Genomic DNA, 20,305 nt, shown 5'->3' on the forward strand with positions numbered 1-20,305 from the left:
AAATCAACGATAAAATTTTTTTTGTCACTTGAGAACTAAGTGTTGTTTGAACTTTTTTTTTTTTTTTTTTTGAGGTACGGCGGGCCTGTCACTGTTGTGGCCTCTCCCGTTGCGGAGCACAGGCTCCGGATGCGCAGGCTCAGTGGCCATGGCTCACGGGCCCAGCCGCTCCGCGGCATGTGGGATCTTCCCGGACCGGGGCACGAACCCGTGTCCCCTGCATCGGCAGGCGGACTCTCAACCACTGCGCCACCAGGGAAGCCCTGTTTGAACTTTTAAAGCCACTTAATGTCAATTGTGGAAATAATTTGATCTTCGTTGTCTGGGAGTGTGATAGTAGCTAAGTAAATTCACTAGAAACTGGACATCATAATAAGATATAATGTTTGAACTTTTTCAAATTAACTCCTAAAGCTAATTACATTTAAATATTCCTTGAGCTTGTACTGTCTTCCTCATATCATAATGACCTACTGTAAATCATGCTAAAAGTGAAGTGGAATGCCCCACCACAGAATATTTACTAGGCTCCTTGGAAAGTAATTTTACCTGCATGCATTGTTGGCTTTGTGTAATAGAAGTGTTACTTGTAAACATATGCAAAATTAACATTCCATTAACTTCTAGTCATGCTATAAATATTTACTTGGTTCCTATTATCTAAGAATTATGAGAAGCCCTGTAAACTTCAATTTTCTCTGGGGTAGAAAAAAAAGTAGTTCTCCTGTAGACAAAGATTCATGCTGGCATCAAGAAGAGCCTAAATATTTTGAGGGTGTGATTTGCGTCTTTCATCTTATTTTCATCACCTAGAGCTGTATGTTTTTTCACTTTATTTCTTACAGTCAGGACACTTAGAAAATTGCTTGTTTTGGAGATTCATAATCCACTTATATCAACAAAATCCTGCTATACTTTGTCAGTGTTTTAAAGCTGAGAAAAATGTTTTAAAGGTTTGACGAGTAGGTGGTGTCATAACACAGGAGAACTTAATTTGACGGATTAAACCACAGTGTGGTTAAGAAATCAACTCCCAGGCTTCCCTGGTGGCACAGTAGTTAAGAAGCCATCTGCCAATGGAAGGGACACGGGTTCAATCCCTGGTCCAGGAAGATCCCACATGCCATGGAGCAACGAATCCCATACACCACAACTACTACACCCATGTGCCACAGTTACTGAAGCCTGCCCACCGCAACGAAGAACAGCCCGCCACAACTAGAGAAAGCCCTTGCACAGTAACTACCCACTAAAACCAAAGAAATCAACTCCTTTTCCACTCACTGTATTATGAATGTGGATAGTCTCATCTCAAATTTTAGTCTTAAAAATGTTTTGTTTGTTATTTCTTACCAGTGACATTTATTGAAATTCTTTCAAACATACGCTTGAAAATCTTACATGTCAAATTTGGGGTGAACTTGGGCCAACTTAATTCAGAAACCTCCATACAGTAAATGTAGATGTGCGTTTTTTTAGAAAGGGGTTATGGCTATTTGTTTGTTTATTTATTTATTTAATATTATAGGAGAATTCCAGACTTCTTCAAGTGCGTGGTGTGGCCTATATTAATGCTGATTCTTCTATAGAAGGTGAATATTATTGGTTTCAAAGGAAAATATATGATCTTGGTAGTAACAGCAGTTTAGTTCGTAAGTTATGCACTAACTAGGAATGCAAATCCATTAACAAGTGGTGAGGGAATTTGCTGCTGGTTTGTCATGCTCATGGCAGCTGTGAGCTCTAGGGTGCTGATTTGGGCTCTCGAAACAACACTCTATAATTTGTTTGTTTCATCTGGCAGATTACCTTATCTATGGTAGGAATTCAGTAAATATCTCTTAAATGAATAAGTCAGTTATGGAACTAAAGATTTCTATGATTTTAGAATGGGTTAGCAAAAAGGTATGATTTAACTACTGTCATCATAATATCATGCACACAAATTTTGAAAACAAATGCTGATTTCCCAGATTTCATCTTTCACCAAGAATTTTTTCTTCTTAAATATTTTTTCCTTCAATTCAGCAAATATTTACTAAGCACCTCTCTATGCAGTGTACTTTCCAGGATTTCAAAGGAATTAGGGGTTAGTAAAGAAGAGTCTAGTACTCAAGAGTTTAAGACTCAGTATGGATGATAAAATAAATCAGTCTAGGATTCTAATATATGCCGGTACTCTCAGAAGGATATTATCAGACTGATCTTGGAGTTCAGAAGACATAATGATAGCAACGTCAGGAAAGGCTTGAGAAATGAGATAGGCATTGAAGACAGGCCTTTTAGAATGGATTTGCTTTGATAAACAGAGATTCAAACTAAGGGACAATCTCAAGTCGATTTTCAAGAAACTGAAACAGTCCATTTTCACTCACTATACTGTAGCCCCGCACGAATCTTTCTGTCCCTTGACCACATGCAACTTCTCAGCCGTTGCAACTGCTGTTCTCTGTACTGAGATTGCTGTTCGACACACCATCTGTTTAATTCTTATTCTTACAGTCTCCCCAGGAGTGTTATTTTTTTCTGGGAAGCCAACTTTGTAGCACTCATCACTGCTGTTATTAAGTAATTATTTGTTTTACAAACCCTCTCCCTTTCTAGACTATATTTTTCTGCCAGGAACAGGCAGGATCCTACTTCTTCATTCCTGGATTCTTAATGTCTTATTAAATAAATGGTGTTTGCAACAAATGAATGAATAAATGAATGAAGGGTGGACTTATAGAATATTTTCTTTAGTTTATTAGTAAATCTGCCATGTGTCAGACTGAACCCTGGGCCCCCCACAGTGAGAACAGAGTCCTAACCACTGGACCACCAGGGAATTCCTTATTGTCCTTATTTAAACACACATATGAAGATGAAACACCTTTGCCACACAGAATAAGTACACCAAACATATATTCTTCAAAAGTAGAATAATGTTCTCTCTATTGCTAGTTTTTTTTTTTTAAGACTTGATTTTAATGCATTTTTTTAATCTTTGATTTTTCTGTTTACGTCATTCCCTGGTTTAAAATGCTGCATTGTCTCCCCAGCATTTTCAGGATCAGGAGCAAATAACACACTCATTACTCTGTGATTGGAATACAGCTTGTCTCACTTTGTTTTATATTTAAAATTGTATTAACTGTTCATTTTTCAAATAATAAAATAAGTCATCTATTAGCTTTCTAATGTTAAAATGCAAAATTTACAAACATTTCTACTGAAACCATTCTCAAATAATCCTCTCTTCAAAGGAACCACTGTCCTCAGTTTGAGGTATTTCCATCATGTTGACATTCATATGTAGAATTTAGCCCACACAAAGTACCAACCAATGTTTAAATATAAACATTTATTTAACCCAATATTCCTGTGAGGTGAGTAATTTTATTATCTCTCTTGTATAGAACATTTGCTTGGGTGGAGTAGGTGAAGATGTGGAGAGGTGACCTGAGGTTGTTTCATGTATGGCACCAAGGGTCATGGTGAGGATGAATTTTATTGAGTGATGAGTTGGAGAGTTTTGATCAGACTTGGGTTTTATTTATTTATTTATTTTTGGCCACATGTGTTGTGGGATCTTAGTTCCCTGACCAGGGATCAAACCCATACCCTCTGCGTGGAAGCGCATAGTCCTAACCACTAGACCACCAGGGAATTCCCCAGACTTAGGTTATAAAGGGATCATTCTGGCTAAGGAGTTAGGAATGGTCTTTGAGTGGAAGAGTAAAATAAAGAAATGAAATAGAAAACAAACTATCTTGTCTTTCAGGAAACTACACTCTGAGAGTTGATTGTACCCCACTTATGTACAGCTTGGTATACAACCTAACAAAGGAGGTAAAAATAATTACATGGAATTTTAAGTTCTACAAATGATGTTTTCTTGAGGTGGATTATTATGTTAAACATCTGTGTTGTTTTATAACTTTTGCCCATTTCTCCCACACCAATCTGAGGCAGTCTATGGAGAGCATTGCGTCTACCATCTCCATTTGAAACCGAGAAAACTGAGCCCAAAAAGCATTAGCCACTAGAGTCACACAACTTGTTCAAGTAGCTGAACCAGGACTTGGTCCTGCGGTTTAACTCCTTAATTTTGAAACTGGTTTTTACTCTTTAATATAATGATACCAATTAACTTAGGACTCTGGAAGAGTTGACATTTCTAACCGATTGAGAAAGAGAATGTGTAAAAAACCAGGTGTTGACTCCTGGGACACCGACTGGGTAAGACCATGTACCCAATTCCTGATTTCCTGCTGTGGGCTTCAGTCCACTGAGTTAAAGTTATTGTAATTCTGACAGCAGCACAACATACTAAATCTTGCAGAGAGGTGGTGCCTGAATTTCTATAGGACCAATAGGCAACTCTTCATTTTAATTATCCTGCCCCATAAAGCCACCGTTCCTAAAGGTAGGCATAAGGAATGTTTTGCATGGCAGATTTTTGCTGTTACTGCTAATTACCTGATTTGAACTGGAAAGGATAAAAAGACTTGCTTATTTAACAGAATTACCAATTGAAATGTAATTACCATGAAAGACAATTATTTCCCTCAGATAGGGATTTTAAATAGATCCTAAACATATTGTTAAGGTTTGGTTTCCCAAGCATGGAATTTAATTTATTAACATCTCCAGTAGGAATAGAAAAGTTTAATTTGACACTAATCTATTCACATTGTTACTTAAGATCTCTGTCAGGTGCCTGCAGTTTTACAATTCCCATGAAGTGTATACAAAATTAAATATCTGAAACATTGTGTCTCAGAGAATTCCCACCATTTATGTAATTTGAGGTCAATGCTAAGGAAGCTTGGCAGTTATATTTGTTTACCAGGTGGATTGGTGGCACCCTGTGACAAATGCAAAAACACTACTTTCTAGGTGAAGTTTGAAATTATATGATGCTTGACAGTTTTGGATTTTTAAAATTCTGTTTTTGTTTGGGGAAGGTGATTCGCGGTATTTCAAATTTTAGTGATAAACTGTGACTTTAGTAATATATTTCTAAATACATAATTTCAAATTCATATTACTTAATAAATGGAGTGGTACTGTCCCTTGTATCAAAGTTTTGTGTAAATTTGTAAGCTTGAGTAAAATTATCTTGCTGCTTTATGTATTGATATTTTATGACTTAAGATGCTGACATAACTTCTCTCTCCCCAAGTTTATATAAATTTATCTGTGTTCCCATCGACCTTTGCACATCCGTCTATTATAGCACCTAGCACATGAATTCCACATTTTTATTTATAGTTCCCACTAGTAGATGGTGTGTAATTTGTATTATTAAACTTTGTATGGCTGACATCTACAAAAAGTCTTCCACAGAATAGGTAGTCTATAAAATCTTTTGAGTTGAAACTGTTAAAAAATAGAGCATAGGACTTTTATTAAATAAAAAATAAAAACTTTTTATACCATATATTATTCAGTTACAGTTTAGTGAGTATTAGTTACAGTTTAGTGTGCTAAACGTTTTGGCATAACATTTAATGCTCTGAGTTTAGCATTCAATAGTAGGGCATATTGTACTCCCTTAGAATTCTCATCTGTAAAATCTGAAAATGTATTGAAAGCCCTGTGCTTAACACAATTACGATAAATACTCAACTAATTAAATAAGATATTAGTGCATTTGTTTTGTTATGTATTATTTAATGACTTTGACAAACTTGTTGGCACAAAGCAATATTTAAAAAAAAAACAAAAAACAAAAAAAACAAACCTTCCCTTAACCAGCTTGCTTCTTTTCATTTTTTTTTATAAAAGGAGGATGAATGTGTTTTTGAGAGTAGCCTCCCTTAATTTGGAAAAATAGACCAAAAAAAAAAAAAAATCTTACAGTGTGACCATTCGTCTGAATACAATGGCTTGGTAATAATTTGGTATAGCTTTCTTTTCCATACACTCCATGTATTTTTTTTTATAATAGGTGCATTATATATAATAACATGAGCATTTTCCTATATTGTGAGAAACTCGTTGTAATTCTTAATGACTGCTAATGTATGAATTGCATTCCTTATTTTCCTGAATATAATTTGGCTACTCATTCCCTGGTTAATAGATGTTTAGTTTTTAAAACATCTGATTTATAAGTATTCTCTCTCTCGCTCTCTTTTTTTTTCCTTTTAACTTGTATAGCTCCAAAGTCCTGATGAAGGTTTTGAAGGCAAATCCCTTTTTGACAGCTGGAATGAAAAAAGCCCTTCACCCGAATTCAGTGGCTTGCCCAGGTGAACAAAGAAAACTCTTTACTAAATTCAGTATGGAATTGTGTTGAAAATAAAAGGGTAGTTTCTTTCAACAAATAATAAAAATTTAATTTAAAATTCTCTTATATCTGTTAAAGAAAAAGTGATGCTTAGGTTTACAAATAAAATTGTTACCCAAAAACTGGATCTGCCTCCTGGTGGGTGTCAGCCAAATGGCACAACCAACCCAAAGAGCACTAGATGGAAGGATGTATTACTTGCAGCAAGTAAGGAGAGTACCGGGGATCTTTTCCAAAGCAGTGTCTCCCTGGACAGCAAAATGGGGGAAGTTACAATTAAGGGTACATACATATTCATGAGGGGGGTTGAGCAGAGGAGAATTCAGTATAGAATTGGGGCAAAGTTTGACAGAGTCCAAACTTTAGTTGATTGAGTTCAGAAAGGGTCAACATCATCATTCCTTAGGTTTCAGCTGATCTGGGGTTTGAGTGCTCAAGGGGATCCAAATTCTGCAAAACAGCTCAAGAATGTTCTTCAGGCTAATCTTTACCATTGTAACAGAACTGGGAGTCTTTACAACTGATTTATTATCTTTGCTATTGTTACTTCTCTTGCCTGATAAGTCATTTGTTCCTAAATTCTCTTGCTGCCTTAAGATCATTAATGACTGAGACCAGTTCAAGGATAAGCATTGTGGTCAGGCCTTTACCGCAAAATGGCTTAGGCCAAAAATGAGTTGTCTTATGTCAAGAAAGCCATGCCTAGTTCTCTTTCTCCAGGGACTCCCTACCCTATCTGCTTACAAAATATTGCTGTGTGTTTTGAAATTAAATCTGTAGGCCATCAAAATATGGTTCGCTTTTGAGTAGGTAATATATACACATGACACCTAAGTCTGTCCTCTCATCACTGTATAAAGATTCTTTTTTCTGAACATTATACAGTTAACAAGTGTTTTGTTAACTGCATAATGTTATAAGAAGAATATAGGCATCATTTCAGGTTTAGCTGTGTCTTCACAAGCACGGGAAGAGGAATAAATATCTCAGTAGTTTGAGATTAAAGATAACAATATGAATAATTTAAATTTTTAAGGATGGGAATTAAATCTGAGTTATCTGAAAATTTTCTGATTCTTTTAACTTTATCATGTACAACAAATATAGGTAATAAAAAAAGTTAGTGAAGGAAAATATTTTCCAACTTCAATAATCTTTTTCTAAAAAAGCAACATACAATTGTGATATTGTGATTCATAATAAGAAGTGCATATTTGGTCCTCCTGATCTCTTACAGAGCTCCTAAACCCCTGGAATTTTCTAAGTGATGAGAGGGACAAAGGTGTCTTTTGTTATGTTAATGAGGTGATATGACCCCACTTAAGGTGGGGGCTGGTTGCCAGGAGAACCAACCAAATGACTTGAGGGTTGAAACTTTCAGTCTGACCCTCAACCTCCCAGGAAGGGAGCCGGCCTGGAGGTTGACTCAGTCACCAATGTCCAATGACTTAATTGATCATGACTATGGAATGAGGCTTTCATAAAACCCCAAAAGGGTTGGGTTTGGGGAGCCTCTTGGTTGGTGAACACGTGGAGGTGCTGGAAGAGTCCAGTGAGCCTGGACAGGGCGTGGAAGTTCTGACCCCTTTCCCATACCTCGTCCTATGCATCTCTTCCATCTGGCTGCTCTTGAGTTATAACCTTTCATAATAAATTGATGATCTAGTAAGTATATGTTTCTCTGGGTTCTACGAGCAGCTCTAGCAAACCCAAGGAGGGACTCATGGGAACCTCCCATCTACAGCCAGTTGGTCAGAAGCACTGGTGGTGGTTGTGTGTTGGGGGGGAACAGTCTCTTGGGACTGAGCCCTTAATGTGTGGGACCTGACCCTATCTCTGGGTGGACAATGTCAGAATTGAGTTGAATTGTAGAATACCCAGCTGATGGCCTGGAGAATCGCTTGTTGTTGGTGTGGGGAACAGCCCCCCCCCCCGCCGACAACACACACACAAACAGGTTGGAATTGGATCCAGAAACCCAAAAGAACAGTGGTCACCTCTCCCTAAAACAATCTTATGGAAGTAGATATTTTGTGATCAGAATTGACATTCCCCCCCACTTTTTGTGTTTTTTTTTGCTGCTTATATCTAAAATATATCCAACGCAATATATCTAAAAATTATATTTATAGTATTGAGTGGAGATTAGTTTAATTAGTATTGATCTGTACTCAGTGAAGAAGTTACTCAAATAATCCTGTATTTTATCCCTAAAAGGATTAGCAAATTAGGATCTGGTAATGATTTTGAAGTGTTCTTCCAAAGACTTGGAATTGCTTCAGGCAGAGCACGGTACACTAAAGATTGGGTAAGTCTATCAGTGAGTTCTTCATGGTTAGTTATGAATATATTTTAGCTAAACAAATAATTCTGATCAAAAAAAGCGACTTAAGCACCGTGCTTGTTCCATCTCTGATTATGTTCATCAAATTGAAATTCTTTCAGTATTTTAATTGGTTTCTTCTGATATCAATCTGCATGTTTGTAAATAATATGCTTCTGCTGCTATCTCTTTCTTTTTCAGTTTTAGGTATTTATCCATTTACTTCTTACTAGGAAAGCTAGGCATTCAGTTCTCTTATATCACTTCTTCTACCAACCCCCAAATACTTTCCCTCATCGCATTTTTTCAATATATAGTTGTGCTACCCTTGTTGATTAGAAGACATTTTTTTCCTCCGTGTATCCCTACTTAACTCACCTCAAACTCTTAGTATATTCAAACACATCAGGTGAACTGGCAGACTCCATTTTTCCCGTTGGGGCTCTTCTGCTCCTCTGGGTTCTCTGGTTATTCTTTCTGCCTGTGGCACAGCTCTTGGCTGTGAAATTTTCCCTCACTAAGAAATCTGAGAGAATCTTCATTTCACTCGTAGTTTGGATTTTCTGTTTCCCAGATTTTTATTCCTTTTTCTTATTTACTCTCCACGTTTTTGGGAGCACATCCTTCAGGCACTTCTTGAAAAGGGTGAATGACAGCTAAACACCTTGCCTGTCTGTTATACTACACAAAATTCTTCAATAATTTGACTGGGCACAAAGTTTTGCTTGAAAATTCTGTACCCTTAGAATTTTGACCTCATTGCTTCATTGCCTGTTGAGAGATGTTGTTTGTTCCTTGATCTCTTTCTTTTCTATCTAATTTATTTATTTACTTGGTTGTACCAGGTCTTAGTTGCAGCATGCACGTGGTATCTAGTTCCCCGACCAGGGATCAAACCCCGGGCCCCCTGCATTGGGAGTGCAGAGTCTTATACACTGCGTCACCAGGGAAGTCCCTTGTTCCTTGATCTCTTGCCTCTGTTTGTTTGTTTTTTTAAATAAATTTATTTATTTATTATTTTTGGCTGCATTGGGTCTCTGTTGCTGTGCGCGAGCTTTCTCTAGTTGCGGTGAGCAGGGGCTACTCTTCATTGTGGTGCGCCGGCTTCTCATTGCCGTGGCTTCTCTTGTTGCAGAGCACGGGCTCTACGCACGCAGGCTTCAGTAGTTGTGGCTCGGGGGCTCTAGAGCACTGGCTCAGTAGTTGTGGCACACGGGCTTAGTTGATCCGTGGCATGTGGCATCTTCCCAGACCAGGGATTGAACTTGTGTCCCCTGCATTGGCAGACAGATTCTTAACCACTGCGCCACGAGGGAAGTCCCACCTCTGGTTTTTTTTAAAAGGAAGATTTTAGTATCTTCTCTTTATGACTGTGTTGCCCTTGGTGTACATGTGTATTATGCCATTTTTTAATACGCTGAGCTGGGAACAAAGTGGACTCTTTGTTCTGGAAACCTATGTATTGTAGGTGTAGGAAATGTTTTTTTCTTTGATTATTCCCTCTTTCCTCTTTCTCAAACCATTATTAATTTGTTTAGCATCTGTAGCATTATTTACCAATGTCTTTATCTGTTCTTTTGTGTTCTTATCTGTGTCTTTTTCTACATTCTGGGATATTTTTCTCAACTCTGCCATTCATTCATTCTTTTTTATTGTTTCCCTCCATTCCCGTAGTACCTCCTTACCGTGGGTTGATTTTATTTTAGTTTGTGTGCTTGGTATGTATCTTTCAAGTTAAAGACTTTCTTCAAATGTCTGGTCCTCTTTGGCAATGTATCTTATTTGGGAGTGAGACCATAAAAAGCTGATTGAAGCCCTGTATGCAGGGGTGGTGCTTGTTGTAGGGGGGGCCTCACAAGAGAGGGATTGAGAATGCGTGTCCTTGTTGCTTCATTGGGAGCCAACTAACGCAGAGAATCTATAGGTCTTTTGTCTTGGGCTAGTTATTCTCCCCAGACAGAAAATCTTTATAATCTCTTACCACTGGGGCTGGTGATGAGGGTAGATGTTAATATTATCTACATTTTACTTATGAGAAAACTACAGCAAAGAAAGGTTAATAACTTTTGGGTTAATAACCTCCCAGAGTTATTTGGTAATAAGCCATGAAGCCTGGATTCAAACTCTGGCAGGCTAATTCCAGAGTCCCACTCTCAATGCACCACTATATAAAATGTTCTGTTATATCAGTTAAAAAAAAAAAAAAAGAATAAGCATCTAAACGATGGGCAAAAGGCATAAATCAGCAACTCAGAATTTGAAAAGTTGTTCTCTCTTGCCTTTTGTGTATGTTCTTGTTTTTTTTATACCCGTCTGAGCATTACTTCTTTACTTAGTGAGATTTTGGATCTACTGCTGAAATCCTCACTGTTCACTCTTTACTTGTCAGCACACTGCTTGTCAGAAAGTTATTCATGGAATTTCAGTCATTAAACGATTTGCAGCATTGCCCTATATAATATTGTATCATGCTTATTTCCTTGCTTCTAATGATTCTCTGTCTTCTTAAATTGTTTTCACCCAAATGCAACATTATCTTGTCTTTATTTCAGAAATATTTCTATTACATCTCTTGTTTTCTTAAAGGCAAGAATGTTAGGTTTTTTTCCAAGGTAATTTTCATAGTATTGTTTATGTTATATACACATACTTTTTAACTGGTGAAAACCTGGGGTGGGTTTTAATATTATATTAACCCTTTAGTAAGTGGCTTATTGAGGTACTTAAATACTTTCCTTTATTCATTGCTGACAGAAACAGTCTTACTAATATTAACAGTATCTATGATACTATGCATTTTATATAAGTTATCTCATGAGAGATATATTTTGTTTTTTGGGTTTTTTTGTAGGCAACAAACAAATTCAGCAGCTATCCACTGTATCACAGTGTCTATGAAACATATGAATTAGTGGAAAAGTTTTATGATCCAGCTTTTAAGTATCACCTTGCTGTGGCTCAGGTTCGAGGAGGAATCGTCTTCGAACTAGCCAATTCCATAGTGCTCCCTTTTGACTGTCGAGATTATGCTGTCGTTTTAAGAAAGTATGCTGATAAAATCTACAATATTTCAATGAAACATCCACAAGAAATGAAAACATACAATGTGTCATTTGGTATGATACCCTTCCTTTTTCAAAATTCACAGTCTGTATGTTTCTATTAATCTCTAAAATGTAATGATCTACCTTAGGCCCATTTATTACTTATTGCTATTCCATATGATCAAATATTTTATGCATATAAATGTATCTTCCATTTCATTGATGCCTGTCTTGCAATATACAAAGTATAAATACCTTGTTAAATACAAAAGAGAACAACCTTCTATATTGTTTCCTTTGCTTAAACTATAGAACAATGCCATTAGGTCCTCATTTCTATTTCAGAATCACTATTTTCTGCAGTGAAGAATTTTACAGAAATTGCTTCTAACTTCAGTGAGAGACTGCAAGACTTGGACAAAAACAAGTACGTTGTATATATATAGATATAAGTTTTGCATGTAATAGATATAATGAAAAAGAAATACTAGCTGACATCTTTGTTGTCGAAGTATCTTTGGAAAGTTTTTTTCTGCTTTCTTTCTCTTCATTCTAACAGGCTATACAGGGCTGCAATATCTCTCAAAGAGATATTTTTGACATTCTGAGTGGCATATGTGCTGTTGAGAAATGCTGGTACCTTCTTTACTACCAACTGAGTGGTAGTTACAAAATTTCCGCCTTAACATTGAAGGTCCTCCACTGTGTGTCCCCATCTTTTTCCAGTTTTATCTCCTGTTCTTTCAACATCTGTAAATCATACTTCAACCAAGCTCTCCTATTCCCAAAACACACCTTCTTCCTCCCTTTTCTTAATGTCATTACCCACACAAAGAGCTCCTAATCTCCACTTCCACCTAGAAAAATTCTCTATATCCAGACTAGCAAATAAGGTAAAGCCATTAGTTTTTTTCCAGATGTTAAGCATTTGGGATTAATTTTTGTAAAATCACAAAAGTAAAACATAATATGAACAAAATTTTAAGACTGGAGAAAAAGAGAATGTTAGGGACAATTCTTTAAAGGTAGAATTTTGAGAGTGAATATCTACTATATATTAAAAATATTGTGACGATACAAATATCAAATCCTTAGAGCCTGATGCAGGAATACATAGAAAGACAAAGAGCAGACAGAACAAAAAATAGACCAATGATATACAAGGATGTATTTGTAATGAAGGATACATTAAAGTCAAATGAGAAAGAAAGGTATTCAACAATAATATTGTATAAGCTCTTTCAGGAATTGATAAAAAAGTGAATTCAAAATCTCACTTCACATTCTATGCAAAAATAAACAACAGGGATAGAAGAAATTTTTAGTAAAAATTGAAATATCTTGGAGGTGAGATTCCAAGTTTAGAAATAACAATGCAATCAGATTTGAGAATATTAAAATGGTTAATAATATGGAAACTGATACTGCAAATCAAAGATAAAAGACTGGAAAAACTCTTTTCCAGAAAATATGGACAGGGGGGTAATATAGATATAATAAAAATACTTTTTTTTTTTTGAAAATTGATAAGAAAATCAAAAGAACAAAGTTGGAAATATTGGTACTAATCATCAAGAGAAATCATTCAAAAAGAAGATACCACCTGTGCAGAAACAGATAAAAAAATTCAAATTTACTAATAATTCAAAAATACAAATGAAAATAATGTAGTATTCAATTTACTAATAATTCAAAAATACAAATGAAAATAATGTCATACTATTTTCATACCAAATGAGTAGCAATTTAAAACTTGTTTGTACACATTGCTACAGTCAGTACACTGAAGCAGATGCTCTCATGTTTTTCTGATAGCATTGTGAATTGCTTTAAACTATTAAAAATCATAAATACATATTGTTAAAGTTTCTAGGGCCATGACAGGGTTCTTACACTTTGCCATGGTATTTCTATTTCTTGAATTTTTTTCTTCAGGAAAGAGTTTCAAATTTGAGGGAATAAAATGGCTTCTCAGAGAAAGTTACAAATTATAATACCAGATAATTCAAAACAACCTTCATACCTATGAGGACAGAAATTACTAAACAATCAGATGTCCACCCATTTAAACATTTTGTAAAGATTAACACTGATGGTTATAAAGGAAGTATAATAAGATATTTGTAATAAAATGTTAAGCAAACAAAAAGGTCATAAGATTGTACATATACAATATTTTATTGAATATAGAGAAAATCTTACAGAAAACCAATTAGTATGATAATCGTGTTATCCTTGGGTGAATAGGAAGATTTTTTTTTCTTATACTTTACAATTCTTTCCAAATTTTTTATGTGAGTAAAAAATCAACAATTATAAATAAATTTTAGAGAAATGCCAAGCACCATATAGTCTATTAAGCTGATTTTCTATCATTAAATAAATGACGTTTCTTCCTTGTGGAGAACTGCTGTTGGCATGGTATGGTAATCCAGGACACTGAGCTTTCACTTCCTTGAGTATTTCTGTATTTGTCTTACCATCTCTAAATGATAGTTAAGGTACATATCCTGAAACACCTGGAGCCATGCTTTGTACATAATATGAGTAAATGCTGGCTAAAGTAAATTAAAGTAGATGTTGAATTTCTCAACCAAAACTTTGAAATGTGAGGAAGAGACAGTTCTTGAATCCTGCTTTTCTTAAATCAATCCCTTAACCCATCAAAGGGTACAGAGTGTTGACTCCCTGGTACTTTTATGCTCACATAGTATTCAACCTCAAGACCTACCTCCTCCAACCCTAGGGAGCCCAGCCTGCTTCTGGTGGAAATAGATCCTGTTTACATACATCTGGTGCTGTGAGCATTTACCTCCCAGGGATATTTCAGATTGAACCCTGCTCTGTACAAGGAACATCCAAATGGGGTGTGTGCGTAACCACATGAATTTTTGTGTTTGTAGCAATGCTTTATGAATTTGGTTCGGAAACCTGTAGCGTCTTATTGAAATTATGGTTCATTCAGTTGCCCCCTTTGTTAGTTTATGAGAACTGCTCACAGGTAAAGTGTATGCCCAGTTTAGCTTTATACTATCGCAAAACCTGAGTCCTTGATGCTAAATAAATGAATGTTGAAAATAGCTCAAATCCAATCTGTGGGACCTTTAATTAGTCTGTCTTCCTGTTGTCAACACAGTACAGTTGAAGGAATAGTACTGAGCTACCACTCACTCTAAAACTTTCTAGTTGTGAACCTGGGCAAGTCATTTATCTACTGAATCTGAGTATCTCATCTGTGGAACGGGGCTATTATCCTGCATAACTTGGAGGACTGCTCTGAAGATTAAAAAGAACAAATTTTATAAACATTCAGAATAGTAATGGGCACATTGTTTTATTATTAAATCTAAAAAATAACAAAACTAAGATAAATTTTTATATAAAGTAATTTATGATTCCTTATGGTAATGGTTATTTCTCATTATGACAGACTTAATAGGTTGAATTTAATAACGTTGTTGCCCTACTCCAGGCTTGCTGGTAACTTTTCAGTTGTATTGAGTCATTTTTATTATAGTAACGCTGTACCGCACACTTTGGAATGTGAGCTCTGTGAAAGCCAGAAGTGTCTGATACATAACAGGCATTCAAATATTGTTGAAAGGGTGAAATAAGCACCACCCCTTTTGTTCATGATAGGTTTATCTTTAAAAATAATAATAAAAATATTATTAGCTGTCATTTGGTAAATATGTATAATTCCCCAGGTACCCTACTAAACATTAATAGACTATTCCATTTCAATATTGAAATGACTTCTATGAACAGATGTTTATGAGACTTAAGATGAAAAAAGTCTTGCCTGTATTTGAATACCTAGGTTTATCAATTAATTATTTCAATATAAATAAAAATTACTATATATTTTTTCCATGGGCACATTGAACTTTTTCAGTCCTTTTATAAGCCTCAGCAGAGTAGTATTTTGTAGGGTTTAAAAAAATGTAACTATGCATGCTACTGTTCTTAATTTGCATGTTATAGGAAGTTAAAATATATTAGCTGTGTTTAGTTTTGTTTTGAATTTTTAGTTTGCTGAGTAGTGCACATATTTTCATGAAGCTACAACTGTATTCCTTTCCTTTTCCAGCCCAATATTATTAAGAATTATGAATGATCAACTGATGTTTTTGGAACGAGCATTTATTGATCCTTTAGGATTACCAGACAGGCCTTTCTATAGGTAAGGGTAAAAATATGACTCTTTATTTTAATATAATTTTTTTCTTATTTTTTGCCCTGTGGGAAAAATATAGTTGATTTCTTGCAAGCATATAAAAAATTCCAAAATATATGTAGTAAATGATAAATATATTATTTATTTATATAATGTAATATGATTACTACAGATCTTTATTTTATTATCTTTTTTGTTTCTATGTATAAAAGAGTATATGTTCATTGCAGGAAATTTAGAAAACCCAGGAAGTCAGAAGTAGAAAATAAAAATCTCCCCAACTCTACTTGTCAGATATAAAATCATGTTTGTCCTTTGGTATACATAATTTTAGCCCCCCTCTTATTTTATTTTGAATATATGTATATTTATGCGTATACATAAGGCATAATAAAGATATATATTTATTTACTCTATCTCTTAATGTTGACATTTAGTTTTTTTCTAATTTTTGACAATTATAATTATTTCTCATAAACACCAACTGTCCCCAGGTTGATCTTACTAAGTATTCAGAAAGAATTAGATCATTGACCAGCCAGAAACGACCTCATCTTTCTGTTTAGGGATTATCTATGAAAGAATTGGAATTGGGCATAAGGGCATCATCCAAACAGGGTGAATGGATCCCCCTTAGTGGCATAATCATGTTCCTTTCCTTCTTTACCTCTTTACTGTGGAACTTGTCCTTCTCTTCCAGGGCTGTTACATGCACTGGCTAAGCTCCTTCAGTAAAAACATCACCTTCTTCCTAGGTCATGTTGAATGTTTTAAAACTGTTTTGAATGATTCTTCATGCTTGACACTAGGTATTATAACATGACTTCTTTTTTAAATAGGAGGAAAACACAATGATAGGTTGTCTGGTCACAAATGAAACCCTATAATCACAGTTGTGCTACATTTCAGAGGATAGAGTGGTATTTTGAAGTCATCACTTCTTGCAGTGTGCCTTGAGAGTGATCACTTCATCGCCCAGACCTCAATTTCCTCCTCTTTGAAATGATAATCTCAACTCTGTAGAGTTTATTTTCAAGGATTAGAAAAATGATAGGTAAATAATTGAATGCCAAGCGTGATCCATAGTAGGTGACAAGCTGTTGTTGCTATCATTGTCATCATTTTTGTTGCTCTGAGACACTTTAAGTCATCTGTCTAAAGTCAAAATATAATTAATTGCCACATATTTCATAGACTAGTCTTTGGAGATTGAACTTGTAAATTTAGTTGACAAGTAGCAATTAGAATTATACAATCCACGAACTGTAGAATGTCCCTGTTTTTTCCCTTGTATATATAATTCGAGCAACTGATAGCAAACTATTTTTATCAACAGACATGTCATCTATGCTCCAAGCAGCCACAACAAGTATATGGGGGAGTCATTCCCAGGGATCTTCGATGCTCTGTTTGATATTGAAAGCAAGGTGGATCCTTCCAAGGCCTGGGAAGAAGTGAAGAGACACATTTCTATTGCAGCCTTCACCGTGCAGGCTGCAGCAGGGACTCTGAGAGAAGTAGCCTAAGAAGTTTCTTTGGGGAACACGTTGAATTAGTATGATGTATCACTCAGAAAGAATCATGTTGGATGTACTGATAAACTGAAAAATAAAGTTATGTACATATATATACATATATAGATACAGATAGATACATATATCCACCTTGGCATTCTTTTTTCTTCTCCATATATATCGAATAAGGAAGATGGATGATTTTTATTCTGTAATTATAGAAAGTTATTCTGAAGTTGGACTAAGTGTTGAAATTAAGAACAGAGTAAAATTTTAATACACTTATGTGGCATTATCAGAGAGTCATGTCTAATTCAGCACTTACAAAACTACTCCTGTCACTGCACGTGTAGAAAACATCAGTCTGTTATTTGTTGTGTATTTTTAGAATTTTTATAAATAAAATTGTACCATGTATATTTTTCTAGGACTTGATTTTTTCACTCACTTTTGACATTTCATCCATGTATTATTGTGGCTGTAGGTCATTAGAGTCCACTGACACAGAGCATTCCCTTGCATTGATATAACACTTATGCATTAGCATTTAGTCAAGACAGAGAAACCACACAGAAACATAAACAGAGAAAGTTAACGTAAAGAATAATTAATTACAATAGCATTGGAGCAATGAAGTATTGTCTAGTAAAAGGTGAAAAGAAGTTTAAAGAATATAAGAATTACAGGTACTTCCCTGGTGGTCCAGTGGCTAAGACTCCACACTCCCAATGCAGGGGGCCCGGGTTCGACCCCTGGTCAGGGAACTAGACCCCACGTGCCGCAACTAAGAGCCCGCGTGTTGCAAGGAAGGTCCTGTGTGCCTCAACTAAGACCTGGCACAGCCAAATAAATAAATAATTATTTTTAAAAAAACAGAATATAAGAATTACAGATATATGGAGCAATCACTGTCCCTTGGATTGAGGACTGCAGGAACATGTAGATGTTTCCTTAAAAATAAATTAGGCCATTGTGTAAATCCAATCAAAATGATTTGAGCTTGTGTTTACACCTAAGATAACCGAATCTTCTCTAACGTACAATATCCTAAGAAAAGTCTAGTCTTTGGAAATTCTACAAAAGGCCTAAAGAATACAATTCACAGTATCCAGAAAATAAAGAACTTCACTGGTGGACATTAAGATGCCAAGTACAGATGCCAATTAGTCCTCTCTTACAAAGCAAACAGACTGGCTGATTTTGACAACTTTTCCTCTAAAATTATCATGAGACTGTTTATAATGCTCATCTATTGCTATGGAATTTGGAGATAGTGGGTTCCAATCCACCCTCTTTTCCTAAGACTGCTTGAAATTGTTCTGTCACCTGAGGATTTGAAAACAATGTGTCTCCCATGTAATAGGTGGTTTGTCTAATTCCATAATGCCTAATAGGGTAGCCACATGTAGATATCAAGCTCTTGAAATGTGACTAGTTTGAATTGAGCTGTGCTGTCAATATGAAATGCATGCTGGACATCAAAAACTTAGTATAGAAAAAAGAATGTAAAATAGCTCATTAATATTTTCAATATTATTTATATTTTTAATGATAATTTTTGAATATATTTAAGTATATTATTGAAATTCATTTCAAGTGTTTTTAATTACCTTTTATGATGTGGACACTAAGAAGTTTAAAAATACATATATGGTTCAGATTATATTTCCATAAAAATTTTATTATTATTTTATTCTTTAAATCTTTTTTGCATTAAGCATTTCAGTTGTATTTTATTAAATCTTGTGATTAATGTTTTGAAAAATTGTTTTGTGTTTGCCTTATCTTTCTAACTATACAGTAAGTTTTCTGGGGGAGAAGGCTCAGCTATCTTGTTTTGGTTCACCTACCATACGTGAAAGGCAAAAGTAAGTGTTTCATATAGATTGGATGATTGTGTTGAATCAATTGAGAACACAGGTAGTGAAATGCAATACTTTACATATCTTTAACACCTTTAGTTTATAGACGTATCTTTAAATAAATTTCAACAAGTTTAAATAAATATTTAAACTTGTTGATTGACAACTCAGAGTTATATGTAAATCAAAAACTGGGGAAAAAAAAGAGCAAAAATATTATGGTCTCTCAGAAACACAAATAGGGCACCCTTAGTCCAGTTTAGAAGAGATTATTGCATTTATTCATTTTATAAGAGACAATTTGTTACCTGGAGTTGATTCACATTATAACTTGTGGTCTTGGAGAGTGACCTGTGCTTGCACACAGGCTTCTTGGTGGTGGCAGCAGCAGCCTTAGCGTCTCATGCCCGTCTCTGGGGTCCTCGCTGTTAGCCGCAGCTCTCGCCCGTCTCTGGAGCTTCTTTAAGCAGCGCTCTTAATCCCCTCTCCTCGCACACCAGGAAACAAAGAGGGAAGAAAAAATCTCTTGCCTCTTCGGCAGGTCCAGACTTTTTCCTGGACTCCCTCTCTCCCTGAGCTCCAACCGAAGCCTGAGCCTCATCTCCCAGCCCCGCCCGTCCCCACGTGTGAGCAGATAAGCCTCTCTGGCTGGTGAGTGCTGGTCGGCACCGATCCTCTGTGCGGAAATCTCTCCGCTTTGCCCTCCGCACCCCTGTTGCTGCGCTCTCCTCCGAGGCTCCGAAGCTTCCTCTCTCCGTCACCTGCAGTCTCCGCCTGCGAAGGGCCTTCCTAGTGTGTGGAAACTTTTCCTCCTTCACAGCTCCCTCCCACTGGTGCAGGTCCCATCCCTATTCTTTTGTCTCTGTTTTTTCTTTTTTCTTTTGCCCTACCCAGGTACTTGGGGAGTTTCTTGCCTTTTGGGAGGTCTGAGGTCTTCTGCCAGTGATCAGTGGGTGTTCTATAGGAGCAGTTCCATGTGTAGAAGTATTTCTGATGTATCTGTGGGGAGGAAGGTGATCTCCGCATCTTACTCTTCTGCCATCTTCCTCCTCTAATGAGAAGATAAACAAAATTGATAAACCATTAGCCAGATTCATCAAGAAAAAGA

General features: G+C 35.8%; 1 protein-coding gene across 1 annotated transcript in view; it reads left to right on the top strand.

The window, feature by feature from the left end:
• The window catches only part of FOLH1 (folate hydrolase 1), a gene marked incomplete at its 5' end in the record, with an annotated part of 37,565 nt that extends 19,813 nt beyond the window's left edge, over positions 1 to 17,752 (top strand). The window contains 8 exons of the mRNA XM_027099955.1: positions 1,529 to 1,592; positions 3,764 to 3,831; positions 6,148 to 6,239; positions 8,495 to 8,585; positions 11,452 to 11,716; positions 11,990 to 12,071; positions 15,735 to 15,827; positions 17,158 to 17,752. Of these exons, the coding sequence (XP_026955756.1) occupies positions 1,529 to 1,592; positions 3,764 to 3,831; positions 6,148 to 6,239; positions 8,495 to 8,585; positions 11,452 to 11,716; positions 11,990 to 12,071; positions 15,735 to 15,827; positions 17,158 to 17,347 (945 nt within the window). The remainder of the gene's footprint in view (positions 1 to 1,528; positions 1,593 to 3,763; positions 3,832 to 6,147; positions 6,240 to 8,494; positions 8,586 to 11,451; positions 11,717 to 11,989; positions 12,072 to 15,734; positions 15,828 to 17,157) is intronic.
• Positions 17,753 to 20,305: the final 2,553 nt, after the last annotated feature.

The sequence above is a fragment of the Aethalodelphis obliquidens genome, unplaced genomic scaffold, assembly GCF_003676395.1.
Source record: "Aethalodelphis obliquidens isolate GAN/ISIS:26980383/991018 unplaced genomic scaffold, ASM367639v1 scaffold162, whole genome shotgun sequence".
Taxonomy (NCBI): domain Eukaryota; kingdom Metazoa; phylum Chordata; class Mammalia; order Artiodactyla; family Delphinidae; genus Aethalodelphis; species Aethalodelphis obliquidens.